This window comes from Sarcophilus harrisii, chromosome X (assembly GCF_902635505.1).
Source record: "Sarcophilus harrisii chromosome X, mSarHar1.11, whole genome shotgun sequence".
Taxonomy (NCBI): Eukaryota; Metazoa; Chordata; class Mammalia; order Dasyuromorphia; family Dasyuridae; genus Sarcophilus; species Sarcophilus harrisii.
The window spans coordinates 43,579,378-43,601,765 of record NC_045432.1 but is presented as its reverse complement, the minus strand read 5'-3'; the positions used below and the strand labels follow the sequence as shown (position 1 = coordinate 43,601,765).

Sequence of the window (22,388 nt, the reverse complement as noted above, 5' to 3'; positions counted from 1 at the left end):
TTGTTCTGGTTTATAAATAATAATTTGTAAAATGAACATCTTCCAAACAGAATCTGGGACACTAGATAAAACAGACTGAAATAAAAGCAGAATAGGCTGGCTTCCCAGAGTAGCAAACAGCAGTATCTAACTTATCAAGGGTAGAGATGAGGAGGGTGCACAAGGGGAGTACCCAGCTCTAGCAGGAAAAGGCCTAATTGAAGAAGCAAGATTTGGGATGCCAAAGAGATACAAAATGAAACCTTGTTGCAAAATAGATTTCTGTAGGCAGTGAACATAGCTATAGAAATTGAAAGAAGCCAGACATTATCAATCAATAATCTCTTATTAAAATACCACCGAGTGCTCCTAAAACAGTAGAGAGCCACTTGTCAGGCCTAAAGGTGTTGGGGAAATTGTCAAGGCAACCCACCACCCAATAGGAGCAGACTGAAGCTGCCTATCTTGGGCTTCTGAGGATTCAAAAAACTCTGGCTTTAATTCACTGCAGAGGAAGAAGCCAGAGCAAGGTGTGCACACTTGTGGCCCATTTGCACGTCCAGGCGGTCCAGGACTGAGATACTGCAACCTCCCAAGGTGAGAATATCATTTTGTACATTTGGGCCTTGAGTTCGGGGTGGGGGGGTGCGGTGGGGGTAAGGGAGAAGCAATCCTTTCTTTGGAGTACCTTCCGTCCCCAGCAAGTTCTACTTACAACTTTCATTTCTTGGGTGTCAAGCTGAAAGTAGGTGGTCTGCTCCATTACAAAATGAAGGGCTTTGGCCAGTTGGCCTTGGAGGCCCCCTGATTCCAGGGGTCGAGAATCCAATCTTAAGCCCTTCTCATTTTCCAGAGAAGGAAAAGAAGGCTCCAGGTCAGGAGGTGACCAGTTCATCTGGGGAAAGACATGACACAATCCCTAATGCTATAGAGCAGCATGGGTTAAAATGCTTGGTGAATGAATGGGACAGAAGAGAACAGAGAGGGCAACATGGCTTCCTAAGGAATGCTCACACATAGGTCCTGAGGCAAAAAAAAAATCCCTGTGAGGTTTTAGGGACATGTGCTTTTGACGCCAGTGTTACTCTCTCTCCCACCAGAAGCTGCTGGGGGGAGGAGGGGGCGCCATCGCAGAGTGCTGGAGCTGGGGTCCGGAAACCTGGGGGTCTGAACTAGTTGTCAATAATAGTTTCTGTTTTCCTCACCTATAAAATGGGCTTAATTTAATAATAGCAATTATTGCCTGAGTATTCAGGCTCAATCAGGTGAAATAATACCTGTTAATTGCGGAGGCTTGGCTAGCTGCCTGGCACACAGTAGGATTTTAAAACACCTCCTTTTTTTCCATACCTCCTTCCCTCTGAAAATCGGACCCCACTCTTGGGCTTTGATCCAGGCTTCCGAAGCACTTTACCCTTCCCTCCCCCTGCCACGAACAATCTAGTATCCTTTAGGAGAATGTCAGTTTTGTGAGGGCAGGGACAATCTTACTTGCTTGTATTTGTACCCCTAGCATTGGTATAGTGTCCGGCACAGAATTGGTTGCTTAACAAATGTTCCTTCTCTCGATCTCAACAAGACCGGGACCCGGGTCTCCTGGTCCCATCTGACCTACTCCACAGCTACTTCTGTTCTACTGACACCCTCTGTAAAAACTGTCACTTAAAATACAAGCATGTTTCCTTTAAGTGAGAAAAGGTAAGGAGAGGCATCATTCTGAACACAAGGCCCAGGAGAGATCAGAAGAATGGAACTTAATGTGTCACAATTTTATTCTAAATTGAATTGTCTGAACTGCTACGTTCTGGGGGACATGGGGCTTGTGACCCAAAACTGTCTCTCCCATCTAAGTACCATTTAAATAATATTGAGAAAAAAATCAGTAAAAGAGCTCAGGCTTTGTTTGGGCTTAGGAACTTTTACGATTGTGCCCTGCCCACTTCCCCAGGCAAACATTTAATTTTTATTAATATTAATAAGGAATACTTAGTATTAATACTGGAAATTAATTAATAGGGGCTATTTAGTATTAATATTATAAATACTTATATATTTAATATTCATATGGTGAATATTCATATTAATAAGACACATTAGTATGAATAGGAGTTCTGTAGCAAGACTGTCTCAACCTGGCTCATAACTCAGTTATGTATATAACTATACACTCTGAAACTTTTAAAAGACAATGGACAAAAAGGAAATTTCTAGGGACAGGGGAAGGAGGAAAGAGGAAATGAGGGAAAAAGGGAAGGAGGAGTCACGTCCTAGACTGCAAGGCTTCTTAAGCTTTTTCCATTCATGACCCCTTCCTTTTCACCTGAGAAATTTTTACATGACCCTGATTATCTAGATATATAAAATAGGGAAACACATCAAATATTTGCTGAAAATAAATCATAATTTACAACTCCAATGTTCGATTACAAGACCTCCCATAAGGGATCACATAAGGGAAGAATCTGGGTTCTCGTGTGCTGATTGGCTCTCTTTTAGATTCAAATTCTAAAAAAATTTACTACTTGCTGATTTGGGATGAAATACTCCTAGAGAAACCATATTTCTGCACATACCAAAGATGCCCCTTTCTGGTAGTTTTTCAGACTCTTTGAGGGGTTAGGAAAATTTGGATTTAAAATCTCTCTCCATTAGAAAACCCTGAGTCTACAAAGGTCATTTAATCCAACCCCCTCATTTCCCAGGTAGAGAAACTGTGAAGGCCCTGGAAGTGAGATGGCCTTCTACAAAACCATCCTGCTGCTCCTTCTAGTCCACTATTGGCCCCATGCTGGAACCCCCTCTATAGACAGCCTATCCCAGCTTACGTGTTTACAAAAGAAACAAAACTGCACCTAATTTACACTATAGTCACTTATCCTAGAAAGTAGTGTGATGTTATTTAGCTGAGTGACTTTGGGCAAATCAGTTTCCCTCTCCTGGCCTTGGTTCCTCCCCTCCCCCATAAAAGGAGGGGTTGAACCAGAGCAGTCCTGAATCCTTTTGACAGATAGGTGAAACCTATGGGACCCCTTCTCAAAATAATTAATATTTTAAAATAACTGAAGGAAATGCTTACATTCCATTTAGAGGTTACCAAAAATAAAGATGTCCTTTTTCCCATCCAAATTCCAAAAAAAAAAAAAACAAAAAACCAGAAATCTAGTCTAAAACCACAGACCCTCAGGATAATCACCTATGGAATACAGCATCTTCAAGATCCCGTTCCCAAATTCAGTAGGCTATGGTGATCTCCACTAAATCACCAACATGAAATTCATCCCAATGCAAAGTATTTCTTTAGTCACAGTAAGGATTGAGCATTCAATTGAATTGGGCACCATCAAAAGCCAAGGGATGTAATAAAAACAGCCCCCTGGATCCTCTATAACCACCTCCTCCATCGACTTTCAGTTTTGGAGGTAGCGGGCTGCACTAGAGTGCCGTCCTTGTACCACCTACCCAAGGGGAGTTGTCTATATGCGCAAGTAATAATAAAATTGTAATAATAATAAAATGTAATAATAAAAATCGAGTGATTTTATTACTCTATTGATGCTTCTCTTATGACTGGTTTTATTCCATGCTTCTACTTCCCAGGGTACCCACTGACTCTGAGTAGAATGCGGGGCCATGGGTAGGCAGCTCGCCACTGAATTTGGTGCCAAGAGAGAAGTGCCGGCCCCTCCCCCCAAAAAGCTCAGAGCTTGGTGTCATCCAGGCCTATTCTGATGAACTGACCCACCCTTTAGTTTGGTTCTATTCACCATGACAACCAACAGCCCTGCCTCAGAGTGGTCAGATGGGCATGATATCACAATGGAGGGTCCGTTAAGGATCCAGACACTGAGGGAAAAGGCAGGGTTTCTTTTTCCTCCCTAGGACCTAAGAACACCTTAGATCTGTTTGAATCTTCAGTAGAAAGGGACTAATAAAAGGGGATGTTTATTTTAATTTCTGTTTTTCCCTACAGATGAAGACAATGATCCGCTTTCCAATGAAAATTGGGATAATTTTTTTGTTTTTTTTCATGGAATCTCTGCTCTACATGTCCATTTATTCGGGTGAGTCAAAATTGATCAGAGTATTAAGTGGACTTAAATAGACATGTTTCTATCAAGACAATGGCTTTATTCTGGAGGGTTGTAGGGAATGATGTTGTTATGTTGTTTGCCTATTTGCTTTATTTTCAAGACAAGTAACCACAAATTCTTTGTAGCTCCTGTAAATTCCTGTGACCCAGCTAAGAGGATCATTATAAGGAGCCTTGATATGGATGACAAAGGACACAAAGTGCAACACAAGAGTGTTCCTAACAGTATCAACGCAGGTAAATCATCATTTTATTTAGATATGACAAAGTTATTGTAATCTCCAAGGGGAAAAGAGAGGAATAACTTGTACTAGGAAAAGAGTAAGTAGCTGAGACAACTGGGTCTCAGAAGAGCTCAGGGAACATAGGTAGTACATGTATGTGGCCCTCATTCTGACGTGTTCATTTTACTTTTTTTGTCATGAGTAAAGACTATATACGGGTAAGTTACCCAAAAGAGACAGAGGGAGAAAAGAGGAGAGAGGCAGTTTGATTTGTTGTCTAAATTATTCAGCCTTCCACAGAGTACATGTATTGAAATCATGATCAAATATACCTCTGACATTTACTAGCTGTGTGCTCAGAGGTGAGTCATTCATCTTGTCTCAGGCTCAGTTTTCTCCATCTGTAATGTTTCATTGAACATTGTAGGCCCCCAGAAAGACACGGGCAATGGTACCAAGCAGGTCTGGTTAGGTAGGGCCAATAAGTCATCTCCTCTGGCTAGAATGTAGAGGGGGGCAGTAGTAGAATGTGGGGGGGGGGGGAACAGCAGAATGTCATCGAGTGTCAGCTTCAGCATGAGAGAGCTGGATTCAAGGGCAGCCTTTGACTCATACTGTCTGTGTGACTCTGGGAGTATTACTAGCCTTCCCAATGCCCCTTGGTAACCTTCTGAGACTAAAGGTTAAGAGGAGGTACTGTTCTGAATTAGTAGAGGAAGTTAACAGCTTTGGGAGTTTATCCCACAATATTACGATCAAAGATCTAGATAGGAAAAAAAAAAAAAACAGAGCCCTCGGGCTCTTGGCAGCAGCTATTCAGGGAGCACCTATACTTTGCTCCCGAATCCCAGTTTCCCTTGACCCCTGCCTAGGAACTGTCCGATGCTATAAGGACTTGGATGTCCAGTCATTGTTGATGTTCAGTGACAGTGGTCATAATCCTCTCTCTCTTTTCTAGGCCATGAACCGGAGGAGATTGATAAGGAAATGGAATATATGCCTAAGTCACTTCAAAATTCTTTATTACAGAAACAATTCATTGGGAATAGAGGTTGAGCAAATGTTTTTATCCTAAATTAGCTTTTCATTTTACATTGTCATTTCAGAACATTCAAATCACGGTAGAAAAGCCAAGCAAATTTTTGAGAAACAAGGCCCCATTCCCATCAACCAAGCGTGTCCCATGCTCTCAGGCCAGGCCCAGAGGAGACTCTCTCAGGCCTTTTCTGGGGTCTAGAATTAGACAGATGAAAAAAGGGAGCCAAATGCTGAATATCTGGTACATCTGTACAGCTCAGACACAGGGGTGGTAGCATGAAGTTAGGCCATTTGTAACTTCAAATGTTATTTTCCTTTTTCCTTTCTTAGTGTAAACTCCCACACTCCCATTATCCATAGCTGGTTATTTCAAGTGTGTATTCATGCTATGAATACCCACTCCCCTCTGAACAGGCTGTCACTACATGCATATTCTCAGTGTCTCTCTGCCTCTCTCCCCTAGTCTCTATGTGTGTGTGTATTTCTCTCTGCATCTCTCAGTGTCCCTCTCCTTTGTTTCTCTCTGTCTTTCTCTCTCTCTCCCTCTCTTTTCTCTCTATTACCTTCTCTGTCTTTTTTGTTTTTGTCTCTGTGCCTCTCTCTCTCCTCCAGTCTCTAACTCTGTATTTCTGACTCAGTCTCTCACTTTTTCTCTTTTTCTTCTTCTTTTCTCTCTTTCTTTCTCTGAGATTCCTCTCTCTCCCTGCTTTCTCTCCTTCTCTGCCTCTTTCTCTCCTCTCTCTCACCTCTCCTCTCTCCTTTCTCCTTTCTCTCTTTCTCCTTTCTCTCCTCTCTTTCTCTCTCCTGTCTCTTTCTCCTTTCTCTCCCCTCTCTCTTTCTCCTTTCTTTCCTCTCTTTCTCTCTTCTCTCTCTTTCTCCTTTCTCTCCTCTCTCTTTTTCTCCTTTTTCTTCTCTTTTCTTTTCTCTCCTCTCTCTCGTTTTCTTTTTTCTTTCTTTTTCTCCTCTATTCCCCCTCTCTCTCCCTCTCCTTCTCCCTCTCTCCCTCTCCCTCTCTTCCTCTCTCTCTCCCTGCCTGTCCCCCTCCCCCTCCCCCTCTCTCCCTTCCTCCTTCCATCCTCCCCTTTCTCTCACGCACACACATAATTCACACATAGGGAAAGGAAAGGTCTAAGGGAGAAAGTTGTCACAGGAGGAAGGAAGGAGCCAAGAAGGGATTCTTAGGGTCATTAACCTTTCAGGCCCACCAGTATGGAGCCCTGCAGGCACAGAGCACAGTCTAATCAAGGACAGGGAGCAGAGAGACTGCAGGGTACATTTCAAAGATAGACATTTTTTTCCAGTCTAGTGCTCGCTCCCAGCCCCTGAGGCTGTGGCCAAATTGCTTAGCCCCTCTCCTCTGGTCACCTGCTGCTGCCCACTTGTTTCCTTTGTGCCCTCCAGCTTTTTCCACAACCCCCTCTCTGTAGCTTTGTTCCAAACTGCAAAACCATGTGGCGCATTGCCACGCTCCAAACATACTCCAAAGGACTGTAAGGGATGTGGTTTTCGAGAAATACATGGTATCATCTGGGCCCAGGAATGGACTTGGTGATTTATTTTCTAAGCCTCCATGCCCATTCCCAGTCACTGGTATACACTCCAGGAAGGCCCCTGTGGTGAAGGGCATCTCCAAGGACAATACACACACAGCTAGTTGTGATGTGATTCAGTTACAACAATAATCTCCAAATTTGGTTTCATTTTTTATTTCAGTTCCTATTTTCAAAAAGATTTTCTTGGTAAAGAATTATAGGAACAATTCTCAAGGCCACACTTTACTCAAGAAAGGAGCTGATTGGAAAGGTTGACAAAGTTTAATTGTCATAAATTGTTCTTTCATTTAAGATGCATAATGTCTAGGGCAGCAGCTAAGTACCTCTTCAGAAATTGTGAGGCTGTACTCATTCCCACCAACTCCACTTCCGTACTTTACCCACTGAGCAGGGCCTAAGCCTGTACCGCCCATGCCGGCTTGGCTATTTCACCTTCAGGGTGACTGTACTGTGCTCAGCCTTCATAAACACCTCCACCCCTCCCTGTTCCCTAGGCTGATGTCATGGAGCTTATTGCATATATGGCCCACTAGGCAGTATGTTCACTCCTACCCACACGTGCATGCACATATACATACACATACACCCTCCTCCCCATGTTTACAGTGAACTGAATGACTTCTATACACAGACTCACACCTCACTGGACACCCTATTCCATACTTTTACATAAAAGTAAACATACTTCACTGAACACCTTGGGTTGTGTAACTCCTATATAATCACGCTCCTCTCACCTGGGCTCTGTAACTCCTATGTGCCAATATCTACATATATATCTCACTGGACACACTGGCCTGAAAAGCTCCCAGAGGAGACACAAATACATCCCTCTTCTTTCTTTTTTAGAGAGTATTTTAGTTTATTTTTAATTTTTTTATTATAGCTTTTTATTTACAAGATATATGCATGGGTAATTTTTCAGCATTGACAGTTGCAAATCCTTTTGTTCCAACTTTTCCCCTCCTTCCCCCCACCCCCTTCCCCAGATGGCAGGTTGACCAATACATCTTAAATATGTTAAAGTATAATACATCCCTCTTCTTGACCACGGTGGCCTGAGGGACTCCTACTTACACACACACACACACACACACACACACACACACACACAGACATATAACTTTATTTGACATCAATGAGTTGTGACTCCTACACAGAAATACTCCCTTGGATAGATCCATTGAGCAAAGTAAATCCTAAACACAGATACACACACCTGCCCTTGAATAATCCTTATGCAAGAACACATATAAAGGGAATAAAGAACTGACCACTTGAGAACTGTTATCTCCATGATAAAGAATTGTGGACCAGTGGCATGTGTGTTTGTGTGGGCATATGTATGTGTGATAATGTGTACATAAAAAATAAATACAGGCAGACACATACAAATACATACACATACCCACATCTATGCACTTAAGATCGTTGTTGACAATAGTTTGATAAGAGTTCTTTTCCCTCATTCCTCCTTCTCCAAATTCTTGTCCTTCTTGTCCAGTTCTCCTCCAGAATCACAGGAGTTGCGACCTATGCCTTGATGACAGTACTCTAAGAACGTCTCTGAGTAATACAGTTACGCATGTCTCATTGTTACATAGTTCAGTCCTAACAGTGATCTCATAGCTAATGTTCTTTTTTAATCTCAGATTCTACAAATCTTGACATGTACAATGAAGAGGCATACACTGAATCAAATGAATTTTTGATGGATCGTTCTCCAGAGAAGAAAGGAATCAACTGGGACGAAGGTTGACAGCTTAATTATAATAAATTGCCCATTATTAGCTATGTTATTTCAGAAGTACCTATTCAGAGCCAAAAATATGATTATATTGCTATGTCAATGTGTCCTTGATTTCATAAATGTGAACGAGTAAATGAAAGAAAAACAAAGGAAGGAAGAGCATTTAGTGAGCACTTGCTATGTGGTAAACATGATGCTAAGCTCTTGGGATACAAACAGAAAAGACAGTCTCCGCTTTCAGTAAGGTTTCTTTCTTATGGGGAAGACAACACATATTGGGAAATGATGGCTAGGGATTTGTGGCTGATGGGTAGAATCGGAAGATTCTCTGGAGGGCATGATACAAACAGCACAAGCTTTGTGTATTTGTGTCTATTCTCTCTGGTGATATAGATCACAATGTGCCCACTGTGGCTCTGACTGTAGCATTTTTACATGTACCCTCCCTCCCATAAGTCTTGCATGGTAAAGGGAAGCGGTGGGAGGGGCGTTCCTCTAGATCAGGGCTTCTTAACACTTTTTTCTGCTTGCAACTCCTTTTTCACTTGAGGAATTTTTTCCAGCACCCTATCCTAAATTTGAGCCAAGGTGTTTCTGGCAGCGTTTATGCATGCATGGTGCGAGTGTGCCATGTTGTCTGTTCTGAACCAAGGATGCAGGAAAGTTGCCAGCTGCAACACAGGCAGGCACTGCCACACACACCTCGGATCCCTCCCGTGTTTGATTTTGAACTGATTTTTGGTCATCGCATTCAGAAACCTTTTACCATTGCCAAATTGTGTTGCACCCCCCACACACACACATTCAGTTACACAACCCAATATGGGGTCCCATCCCACAGTTTAAGAAGCTAGATCTCCTGATATTGTATCTCTGACAATGCAGCAGGTGGGTTGCCCATCTCTTGTCTCTCACTTGCACCAAATGACTGGCCTGCCTCCGTTTCCAGTCGTGCATCTTTCTAATAAGAGCTTTTATATTGATTTTTTTCATTCTGTTCTCCACTGGCAATTTATTGCAGCCTATTCACATTTTCTCCTTTGCCCCTGGGAAACCCTCAAGTTTAATTCTTGAGAAACACTTTCTCTCCATTCAATTCTAGACACATTTCATTTTCCATCCCAAGGGTTTATCCTCTCTTTACTGGACCAACTCAACGGACCATTCATTGAAGTTTGTGGAATTCTTCAGCCACTTGGTTTTTGCTGTGTGAATAGTGGGGCATAAGGCTTCCAGCGAGTTGAGTGGACCCCCATGGAGTATTTATGGGAGGAAATGGACAAGAGTGGCACAAGATAAGAGAGTGGGGATGGGTTACGATCTATATATGCCATCTGGTAAACTTCCTTACGTTAGACTGTGAGCTCTTCAAAAGCACAATTGTCCTTTGTCTTTCTTTGTATCCCCAGAGCTTAGCACAGTGCCTGGCACATAGCAGATGATAAATAAATGCTGTTTGACTTGACTTATGTTATAAATTAGGAAACGGAGGGGATATTATTCCCAGATTTATAACACAGGCATTGATAGAATTTAATGAAAAAAATTTTAATGCATATGTTATTCTAGTATGGTAGTAAAAGCATTGTACTTAGGATCAGAAGACATGAGTGTGAATTCATCCTCAGCTGTATGACCTCAGATGAAATAGAGATCTATACAGATATACATATACATCTATTGTGTGTGTGTGTCTATGTGTGTGCCCGTGTGTAAAGTGGTTACATGAAACCTGAAGCACTACAAAAATCAAAGCTATTTAAATGACCAGTAATTACTCTTGTATGTTCACAACTCCATACACACAGTAAGTACTTTGTCATTTGACGAGCCAATGCAATGGTAAAGAAATCATTTGTCAAATCAAACAGAATCGTGGCAGATTGATTGATTTGTATGTGTGTGTATGCTTTTTCCCTCTCCCCACTTTGTATAGTGATTCATAAACGGCCTCTTCTTGCAGAAGTCATTTCGCTGGGATGTTTATCTTTCCTGTTTGCTTTGACTGGTGGTGCAGCTCTGTGGTTAACCATATAGTAAGTATATTTCTAAGCCAGTAAAGATAATATTTTTCTCATTCTGGGATAGACTTAGAATTGGCATGGTGCCACGGGAAGAGTACTAGATTTGAAATTAGAGGAACTAAATTCAAATCCCTGCTATGTTATTTATCTGTGTGACTTTGGGAAAATCACAGTCCCTCTGTAAGGCTCAGTTTCCTTCAGCTGTAAAATGACAAAATTAAACTTAGATGATCTTCAAAGTCCCTTCCACCTCTCAATCTCTGACTTTATCTGTGGCCTTTTCTCCATCACTAGATCAATACATGAATTTTACAGGAAAAGAAAGAACTCCTTCAAGGCTTTGCAGGAACTAAAGAGAAATGTTAGAAATGATCAGAAAGTGCAAATGGAAATGAATGAGTAAATAATTCTTTGCTCAAGTCAGTGACAGACAATCTCATACTACAAATAGCCTACTGTAAATAATAACTGCTCATTCTAGATTGTTCTCATTGCCCTCACATGCAAGACCTGTGTTAGAAGCAAACAGTGGTACTTTCGTTCCTTTAAGTCCAGGTGGTAATCCAGAAGTCAACTCTGAAGGCTTAACACTGAGAAAAGGGAACATTGTTCTGTGTTGCACAAGGGACAAGGTGCCTCAAAAGAGAGTGCCAAGCACTTGACTATCTGTGCAGGGACACTGTTTTGTAGGACAGAGGCACAAGAGAAAAACACCCTTTCTGTTTTCTCCTTTCAGAAACTCTAAAGCAGTGGCCAGTGATTTCCTCTTGGTGATATGTAAAAAAATTACACCATCCCCAAAAATCATCTCAATCTTCTAGAGAGAATATTTATGGACAGAACTTAAAGAGAGATTCATAGACTTCATTTTCTTTCAGAGAAAGAAATCAATTCACCTAAAGTCACAAGCCATCTCATGGCCTGACTTTCATTAGTTATATCCTCTCAAAAGCCTCGATCTAGATTTTCTTGTACAGGAAATTGCTTCTGCAGCTCATTTTTTTTGTGTCTGTCTCTTTGTGACCGCATTTGGGGTTTTCTCAAGAGAGATACTACAGTAGTTGGGCATTTCCTTCTCCAGCTCGTTTTGCAGTACAGGAAACTCAGGCAAACAGAGCCAAGTGACTAGTACTGGGTCATATAGTGTCTGAAGATGGATTTGAACTCTTGCCCCCCAAGTCAGATGGCTAGTGAAAAGCAAAGCCAGTTTTAGAACCCAGGAATCCAGAACTCCTGTCACACACTATGAAGTGAACAACTATATTTGCAAATATAATACAGTGGAGTAGGGCAAAATGCCTTTTAAAAATGTATCCAAGACAGGGCAGCTAGATGCCACAGTGGATAGAGCACCAGCCCTGATATCAGGAGGACCTGAGTTCATATCTGGCCTCAGACACTTAACACCTCCTAGCTGTCTGACCCTGGGCTAGTCACTAAACCTCAATTGCCTCAGCTAAAAAAAAGTATCCAAGAATAAAACTAGCATGCTGCTATACTTAAGGACAATTACTTTGGCAGCAGTGAGTAGGACAGACAGGAACTGGTACAGATTTGAAACGAAGAGACTAATTAAGAGGTTGTTGCCATAATCTAAAGCAGAGGCGATAAAAGTTTGAAAAAAAGGGGGGTAGCTTTGTGAATGGAAAAAAATGGGTCATCTGTAAAAGATGCTGTGGACATAGACACAGCAAGATTTGGCAAAGGATTGGAAAAGTGGGTCTGGGTTTGAGTGAGGAGTCTGAGATCACATTGACCTTGCAAACTTGGGAAATGGGAAGAAATAAAGGTTGAGGGAGGAAGATAGTGAGTTCTTTTTTGGACATGATGAGGTTGAAATTTCTCCGGGACATGGTTTGAAATGTTTATTGAGTGGCAAGTGGTGTGGGACTGAAACTTGGGGGAGTGACTGCTGCTAGGTCCCCGAGTCATCTGCATGGAGATGTTAATGAAACTGTTAACAAGATGAGCATGAGGGGCAGCAGTGGATAGAGTGCTGGGCCTGACTTCAGGAAAGCTCTTCCTGAGTTCAAATGCAGCTTCAGAATTTTACTAGCTGTGTGACACCAAAGAAGTCCCTTCACCCTGTTTGCCTCAGTTTCCTCATCTATAAAATGAGTTGGAAAAGGAAATGGCCAACCATTCCAGGATCCCAGAAATCTCCAAATGGGGTCATGAAGAGGCAGAGATGACTGAATGACATGGTCTGATTGTTTTTTTTAGGGATGGCAGTGACTTGATTCTATTTGAAGGCAAGAGGAAAGGCAACTAGTTGAAAAGGAGAGACTGAAGATTGTAGAGAGTTAGGGGATGAAGATGCAGTCTGCTAGAGGAAACAGGAGGGGATGGGATGAAGCATGCACGTAGAGGTGTTGATCTTAGCAAGGAGAAAGGCTACTTTGTTGGAGACTTGGGGAAAGGAGAAGAGAGTAGATAATGTCAGGGGCTTTTGAAATAGAATGTGAGAAGACAGAGCTCACTTAGAATTGCTTCAGCTTTCTCAATAAAATAAGAGACAAAGACCTTAGCTGAAAAGAGATGAAGGAAAAGGAAGTATGGGAAGCTTAAGGAAAGGAGAAAAAGTTTGGCTGAGATTCTGTGGCAATAACATTGGGAATCAGCTGGGAGGAATGAAAAGATTGCCTTTCTGTACCCAAGAAGGTCCCGTTGAAGTCAGGCAACGTGAATTGTTAGCATGAATGTGTGACTTCCTTCAGTTCTAATCAGCAGTGTGTGACTAAAAGAAGAGGAAGTAGGGGGTGGGAATAATCCAGGCCTGGGGTTTGTCAAGGCATGAATAATGGCAGAGCAAGGTGGGGTGGGGTGAGAGATTTGAGTGAATAATGCAGAAGTGAACTGGTTAACATAAGAGTCAAACACTGAGTCAGAATTGAGAAGATAAGAAAGTCATGTCAGAGAAATATTAAAATGACCTAAGAGAGTACTGAGGAACAGAGGATTAGAAGTCTCATAGAGGACAACAGATAGGTTTGGAAGAAAGGAGACATGGGAAGAGATGAAATGATAGGAGGTTATAATCATATAGGACAAAAGTTCTTAACCTTTTTTGCTCCTTGCACCCAACTGGCAGTCTGGTGATTGTTCCTTCTTTGAATGTTTTTAAGTACTACAATAAAATATATAAGATCACAAAAAAATATTGAAATACAGTTTTTGAAATATGAAAAAACCAGGTTCACAGCTGTTAAGAACCCCTGATGTAGAATAACATCAGAGTTTTTTGCTCAAGGAATTAGAACACTTCTAAGTAATTGTGAGACTCGGCGTGTGATCACCCTTGTGTGTGACTGAGTTGGGATGAAGGAGTAGGTTGTAATATTTAACAGGACTGAGATACTGAGAAAGAGTTTGAAGGAGCATCATCATGGATAAAAATTTCACCAAACACCAGGACAAGAATTGAGGAGGAAGACAACAAAACAGGGGCTAAACTCCTTAAGAGAGAAGGGAGAACAATAGAGATTAATATACAACAACCAACATAATTTGAGTAGAGTAGAAAATTTTTGACTGAAACTTCAAAGGAGGAAAGGTTGCTGGGTGATGGCAATGAGAAAACGGAAGAGGCAATGGAGGGCAAGGAAGATTCTGACTCCCCTTTCCCAAACCAGTGTGTTAGGGATAAAAATGAAGTTGCAGCCAGTGCTTGAGAAGATAGCCGAGGATATAGTGTCATTTGAGGCAAGCCCGGTCTCAGGGACAGCAAAAAAGATGGAAAGCGTACGAGAGGAAAAAAGGTTCATTTTGAATGCATATGACCATTATGACCCAATGATACTACTTCTAGGCTCATACCCAGGAGAAATTGGAAAGAGTCGTATATGCTCTAAATTATTTATAATAGTTCTTTTGTGGAAACCAAAAACCCCAGAAAGTAAGGCGATGCCCATAGATTGAGGAACGGCTAAATAAAGTGCAATATATGAACATGAGGGAGTCCTATCATAGATGTACAGATTTCTGTCAATTATAAAAATAGGGAAGTTGGGCTATTATAGATGTGAAATGTGTGTTTGTTTTTAAGCTGTGGTCAGTGTATCATTGGTTGTTGAATAAAACCAATGTAACTATGTAACTGTGTACCCAATTGTAACTATTATTACAAGAGAACTTCCACAAAATTGATGTCATTTGTAAATTATATACTGAAAAAAATCAATAAACCATTTTTAATCAAAGAAATATTTTGAAGGACAATGTCTTGGAGAGGGAAAAAAAGAGAGATCCAGGACAAAGAACAGTTTGTTCACTATGGATAGGCAGCTTGGAATGGAATATGGGTGAGACAGGGATAAGGTAAGTAGAGGTTTAGACGATTTGAGTTTAGACGATTTAGATGATGATGAGTGGCAGACAAATAAGTCTGGCAGTCTGGAAGTGACTGATTTCACTAGACAAGTGAGTACCTTTCTATTTGACGATCTGTCCAGAGACAAGCGAGCTAACAATCGTCTCTGTGAAGACAGATGTTTGTGACAAAAATGGAAATATGTTTAAAAGGATTGCACATACTGTTTGCTGTCTTGGAGAGGTAGGGTAAAAGAGAGAAGGAGAAAAAAGTAGAACAAAGACTCTTAAAAAAACTCTTACATCTTTACATGTAATGAAAAATATTGAGGAAAAAAAGAGGAGATATTCAGTGTACTGCCTCTAACAACATCTATTGCAACTGGTTCATCCCTGTCATCTTGTAGAACTGTCCGCGTATAATTTTGACACAGATATTGTACCCAATTTTCCAAGGCCTTCACTGATTATCCCTTACTTTTGCCATAGCCATGGTACATTGAAATAGATGATCAGAACTCTGAGCTGGCAGCAAGAAATAGTAGAAAGAGTCCTGGGTTCAAACTCCAGCTCTAATGCTTAGTAGCTGGAGGGAGGGTACTTCACCCCTTTGAGCCTCATTTGCTACATCTGTAAAATGGGGATCCCCAATTGACAGTTGTTCTGATGAAAGAGTTATAGGAATGTTGCCATTAAGAATAAGTGAACATTAACTATCATCCATAAGTAGACTATTACATATTTATAATTTATTCTCTCTGCTCAAATACTGTTAATTTTGTTTTTCAATTATCAAGTATTTTTCCCTCTTACCTACCCATTTCAAAAGAAAAAAAAAGAAAGGGAGGGGAAGGAAAAACAAGCACAATAAAACAAAATTCCCATGTCTGCCATATCCCAAAAGGTGTCTGATTGTACAACCTACGCCATCACCTGTCAGGAGCTTGGTAGCTTCATCACTGGTCATCTGTAATCATAATTGATCACTGTGTTGATCTCTGAGCAATTGTTAATACAGAGCTGACCATCTCTTGGGAATCAATATTCATCAAAGATTCTCTTCCCCAACTCTCTATTTGCAGCATATTATAGACCTAATACTATCTTGAGTTTTAACTTAAGTCTTCACCTAAGCAGGAAGAGAAATCTGCTGAGGGAAGAAAATACTGAAACATACCATATTGGGCTACAAAGCCAAAACTGTTATGTTATCTGCTCTTCAGTATTATCTGTGCCCCTGTTTGTTTCTTTTCTCTCGGATCCCTGAGGGCTAATTAAGAGTTGGTTCTTCCAGTGTGGATTCTTTGTTCATAAAATATTCTCCCCCATTTCAAAGTCAATTTTATATTTAATTATTGTTTTATATTTTATTTATATTTATTTTATATGTATATATATATAATTATATATCATGTATATTATATAATATGTATGTAATGTATGATATATTTTATATAGTTCTTTTACATTTTATTTATATTTATTTTATATGTACATATAATTATATATTATGTATATTATATAATATGTATGTAATGTATAATATATTTTATATAGTTCCTTTACATTTTATTTATATTTATTTTATATGTACATATAATTATATATTATATAATATGTACATAAAACAGAATATATTATATATATATATCTTTTATATTTTATTTAAATTTTTCATAGATAATTATTATTATTAAAGGACATCAATTGGCAGTCAAATGCTAGTTTCCTTGTTGAAATGCCTTCCTGTATGCTCTTTTCTTCTAGTACACACCTGAAACGTGAGGAAACCAGAGAGCTTGATAATCTTGCTGAAAAGCTTATGCCATTAAAAACATCAAAAAAAACTGAGAAGCCAAAGGAACCAGTTGCCAAGCCCAGAGAAAAGGAAAGGGAGTTCAAATCATTACTCCATGCAGGTACAGTTTAAAGAAAAGGTCCATTTGTATAACAAAGCAAAAATATTCTAAGGAAAGTCAGATCCTAGAAAAAAGTGGAATCAGAGAATGGGAAAATGTGCGAGTCTCGCTTCATATCTCTAAGTGGAGTCTCTGGGGTCCCTCTCAAGGGACCTCAGCTGGCCTCCAGCTCTGCTTCTCAGCTGGCCTCCAGCTCCTCAGTGTTGTTGGAATACTTGTCCGTTTCAATCCATGGCCAGTGAGCTCTGAGTAGGGACATGAAGCAACTTAGTGGCCAAGATAATCCAGAAAGCAGTTCCTTGAACTTGAAGTCCCATTGTTTTCGACATGGCCTGCTCAAGTATGGCAAGGGAGTGGACGCCTTACTTTTTCATTAGACAATCTGGCTCTCTCGCTCCCTCCTAAGTTCCCACTGGGTTCTCTTGTTCTCTGACTCCATGTAAGCACAAGATCACAAAAGCTCAAAATTTCAAAGTTGGAATGGTCCTCCTAGGTTAGCTCTTCCTCCTAGTTCTAGAGGATTAAAGGAAAGAGCCAACTCACCCTAAATTGTGCCATCTTCTCATGATGCAACCAACATCCTTTGATTCATACCACATCCAGCGCCATTTCTTAAAATATCTAGAAAAGGTGGCACTGCAGTGGATAGAGCTCTGGGCCTGGAGTCAGTAAGATTCGTTTAGTTAATGTTAAAAATGTTTTTACGTGTAATTGGGGAAAATAGTATTTTTAAAGGATTTTGCAAACCTTAAAATACTACATAAATTTCAGCTTTTAGTATGACCCCGAGCAAGTCACTTAACTTTAACTAAATGGTCAAGGAAGTCCACACTACCAAAAAAGGTTAAGAAACTGACTTTAGCCTATTTCCAAGAACTTCCTCATGTAAATAAATGCTTGTTAGATCTGTTGGTGTGAGAACCTTACATTTATTCCTCCCCTCTTTTTTGGCTCCCACCAAAAAGGGCACATGATAGACTGTGTCGCTGGCTAGATGGGGGGAGGGCAGGAACTAGATCCCAAATTGGCTTGTCCCTTAAAAAAGTGGCACCTGCCAACAAAGCCAGCATTACAGTTATAAAGGGCATTGATAAACTGATATGCAGCCAGAGGAGGGTGCTCATAGCTTCAACATACTGCAATTTGAGCACCCATTGAAGCAGTGGGGGTTCTTTAAAGGTAGGGAAGAGAAGACTCAGAGGAAACATAAGATTGTCTTCAAGTATTTGAGGGGATGTCAGATGGGAGAGGAATTCAGTGTGCATAATATTGATTCTCTGAAGACACACAGAATTGGGATTTGGGTAAGGGAGGGGTAAAACAGGCAGATAGCAAGGTAGACAATTGCTGAGGGCCGGGTTCTTTTCTGACCCTGGTAACACTGGCTTTAAAGGAAGGCGGAACTTATTCTTGTTCTTCCTGACTCCTATTTCTCAGTCTTTCTAAAGTGCTAGTTAATCTTCTATTGTTAATGTGTTAGTAGTGTATGTGTTCATGAATCTTGATGGCTAGTAGAAAATTTCTCTTATCAACGTAATGTGATAGGGATACAGATTTTGCCAGCAATATGTGACTGAGCAAAATACTCAACTTTCCAGTGTTATGAGAAACTCTGAGATTACAATTTGCAGAGAAAGTACCAACCTACATTGGAGGAGATAGTTTCCTTACCTGGAAGCATCCTACACCAATGAAATCTCAGCTCCATTCCTTCTTTATGTCCCTCCATTTTTGTAAGGAGAGGGAAATCTCCCTGAACATCTATGTGCTTGTGTACTGGTCCCACAAAACATCATATATGTCGGTTTTTGACGAGCTGTGTCTACTTGCAACCGATTTATAACACTGTGTTAGCCAAATGTGAAAGATCCTAAAATCATTAGAGAAAGTGATTGGAAAGGGGAATTCACCTGAACCCTCGAACCCTCTGATGATATTGGAAACAATTCCCTAACCTAATGTCATTAACTGAGTCCGCAGAAACATAATATTAATGGAAAGGACATTAGTGAAGAAACATTTCCAAAGGGACAATGCTAATCGATGTATTGGTACTTGGTAGAATTTCTACTATATCCACGGGATTGATGGGAGATCATTTTGTTTCGTAGGATGTTTATATTCACATATTAGTGACTCACAAATATGTTTTATTTTAGTTTTGAAGAATGATAGGAAGCAAAGGAGACGTAGAAAATGCATGAGACCAAATTCCAGGTTGAATTTAACAAGAAGAAAACTGTTTGCTCGCAAGAAAAGAAGTCAGAATTTAGAAGTTCACAAGCAAGACAGTAAAATTCCGAAAATGAATCAGCCAATTGGAGGCTTTCAGGGCACGTTTGAGAAGGAGAATCCAAACAGAAAGAAAATGCAAGCTGGTGAGATGAAGGAACGGGTCATGGAGTCACCACACCTTGCTGATCAGACCCCAACCAAAATGCCCAGCTTTCCAAAGTCCAACATGAAGTGAAAAAAAAAAAGCCAGTTGGAAATGAAAATGGAAGCAGGGAGGAGGGGAATAAAAATGGTGTTAAGTCTTAGTTCTCTTGGTTTTATTGTTCACTTCTCCATTTATGACATGACAAGAACCTATGTAGCTAAGAAGAGGCTGTGTCCATGGGATGTTGGTCAGAATGATATGATGGGAAATTCTCAGCCTTGCTGCCTGGTGATCTATCACACTCAGGCCTCAGAGTGGGACTTGGTAGAGGGGGTCCTGGGTTCTTAGAAGACTCTGCTGGAAAAGCTTTATATAATTGCCCTGCTGTTAGATTTGCTAAACAAGGAGCAACAGAGCAACATCACTAGTATAATGGCTATTGGGAGACTAGTTCTTTGGTCATGGCAATCCATGAATCAAAGACAGATTCTTAAATGACCCTTAGTCTGATGTAGCCCCCTTCTCCTTCCATAGTGACAGTGAGGGGGCAGTTTTTAAATCATCTGTGAAGTCAATGAACAGCTGCTAGGGTGGTGCTGCAGTGCACAGAGTGCTGGGCCTGGAGTCAGGAAGACAACTTCCTGAGTTCAAATCTATGCTCAGACAAGTTACTAGCTGTGCGACTCCAGTCAAGTCACTTCACCCTGTCTGCCTCTGTTTCCTCCTCCACAAAATGAGCTGGAAAAGGAAATGACAAACTACTCCAGTGTCTCTGCCAAGAAAACCCCAAATGGGGTCAGAAAGAGTTAGACAGGACTGAAAACAAATAAACAACAGCTTCAATGAACATAAGTTCAATTTATGAACTCTACTTGAGTTCCTTCTCCATTGACCATTGAGTATGTGCACATGCACACACATACACACATACACATACACACACATATTCATACATTTATCATAACTACAAATAAGCTCTGAAAGGGGTCTCTAAGACCATACCTAGAATATCCTTTCTATAGGAACTGTTCTGCGAGGGACATGACATCCTTTAAGGTTTGTAAAGAAAGTGCTTCACATATATCATTGCACCACCAGCCTGAGTAAAGGGATTCCCATTTCTACTTAGCTCTTACTTCTGCCGGCTACCTTGATTTTGCTGTTTTCCAAAATCGACCTTTGTACAATCATCTCTTTATGAGTAGTGTACAGGAGGCCACTAGTTCAAGCTTCCCAATGGGGTTTCCCATTGTAATGAAGGGGGAGAAAAAATGGTACAAGAGTCGAAGTGGGCAGAGGAGGAAATCTGCTATTTAAATCCTGGCTAGAGAGAAACAGTAGCTTGGCAGAAGAGTATCAAGGTAACGTCATTTAGCTGTAGCAATAGCCTTCCCAAATATACAATGCCCCTCTATAAAGAAAAGTACACTTCCAAAGCCAACTGACACAATGCCAGATTTTTTGTGGAGATGGGGTCATTAAGAACTCTGGCCATAGCCCACACAGGTTAACAATTTTTCAAAGCATCAGCGTTTTCCAGCAAAGTTTCTTCTTGATTTTACATCCACATTGTTATTCTGCAACCTACCCTTAGTTGGGCAAGGCTAAGACAGCCTGCCTTTAGGCAATGGGCACTTCTGAACAAGGCCTACTCTGACTGTTCCTGAAGACATAATAAATACATTGGCTGCTGTCTGACAGGAAGGACTTTATGTAAGTTGTGCCAGGTACTGTGCTAATCACTTTATAAACTTAATTTTATCTTCATAATAACCTTGGCAAACAGGACTATTATGGTCCTCATTTTACAGGTCAGGAACCTAAGGCAGAGAGAGGGTTAGTGGCTAGCTAGGACATGTCTTAATTTGAATTTTAATGCTGGTGTTCCTAACCCCCCAGCTGCCTAAAGAAAAATTCAGAGGGCTTCATCTCCTTAGCTTAAGATGCTGATCCCTGTTAAAGTACAATTCCTCTCTGAGATAAGCAATGAGACTGTCAGTCATCCCCACCTTATCACAATCACAGGCTCTAAGTGGCACCTTCACAGATATATCTGGGATTCTGGGTACCACATTTTGAGGGCGATTAAAACCTGAAAGTCTTCCAAAGTAGGCCACTCAAATGAAGGCCCATAAGACCATGCCATATAAATATCTGTCGAAGGAAATAGCTATATAACATTGTAAGGAGTTCTGGATTTGGAGTAGGAGGACCTAGGTTCAAACTGCACATTGGCTACTTGTTGGCCATGTGACTTTGAGCAAGATCCTTACCCTTTTTAAGCCTGTTTCCTCATCTGTAAAACGAGGTGGTTGAGTTCTATTACCTTTAAGACCCCTTCCAAGTATGAATCTATACACTGCACCTATTTTGGTCTATTCATCCAATTTGTACTCACATTCACTCCCTTGAAGATGCAAATGTGACTCCAGGTTCAAGAGTACCTTTTGGGCTTGCACTCCTGAAACTATACAGCCCAGATGCCCCAACTAATGAGCTCATCTTGGATAGTCAGCCAGGATTCAAATTTAACTCAAACAAAAGGCATTTACTAACAGTATAAAAAGAACAGTAGCTTTATTCCCATTTCCACCTCACCTCATATCACAGATGTGTTCTCCCATAATACACAACAATAGAGGGAGAATGACCACAAAATTGAAGTACATTAGCAATGAGGCACACGGTCAAGGAGCCCATATGGCTAAGGCAATTCACACCTCTGGTATGGCAGAGTCCCAATGTCCTTACTCTTCTTCCTAGAACTCACTTAATTTCGCTAAGAATTTGGATACTGTACCACTTGGTGCCATGTGTTTAGCACTGATCTTACTTCACTGTCTACTGTACTTTTTAGCAACATACAATTTCCCTCCTTATCTGTTATAATTACATCTATTTTGCTTTTGCTTTGTCTCTGACCAGAATTGGTACCCCTGCCTTTTTTTTTTTTTACTTAAGCTGAAGCATAGTATATTCTGCTTCAATCTTTCACTTTTCTTCTATCTGCCTGTTTCAAATGTGTTCCTAGGATTCCAGTTTGTAATCCACTCTGCTATCTGCTTCCGTTTAATGGGAGAGTTCATCCCATTCATGTTCACGGTTACAATTATAAACTCTATT

General features: G+C 40.7%; 1 protein-coding gene across 2 annotated transcripts; it reads left to right on the top strand.

Moving 5' to 3' along the window:
* Nucleotides 1-270: 270 nt before the first annotated feature.
* On the top strand, nt 271-19,425 carry LOC100922944. 2 transcript variants are annotated; one of them, XM_031944588.1, is made up of 7 exons: nt 271-576; nt 3,950-4,040; nt 4,196-4,306; nt 8,537-8,638; nt 10,571-10,670; nt 16,734-16,885; nt 19,045-19,425. In XM_031944588.1, exons 2-7 carry the CDS (start codon nt 3,950-3,952, stop codon nt 19,353-19,355), a joined length of 867 nt encoding a protein of 288 aa, XP_031800448.1. In that variant the 5' UTR covers nt 271-576; the 3' UTR covers nt 19,356-19,425. The 2 variants fall into 2 exon arrangements, with proteins under 2 accessions (XP_031800448.1, XP_012408768.1); XM_012553314.2 differs by having other exon boundaries at nt 274-576; nt 10,598-10,670.
* Nucleotides 19,426-22,388: the final 2,963 nt, after the last annotated feature.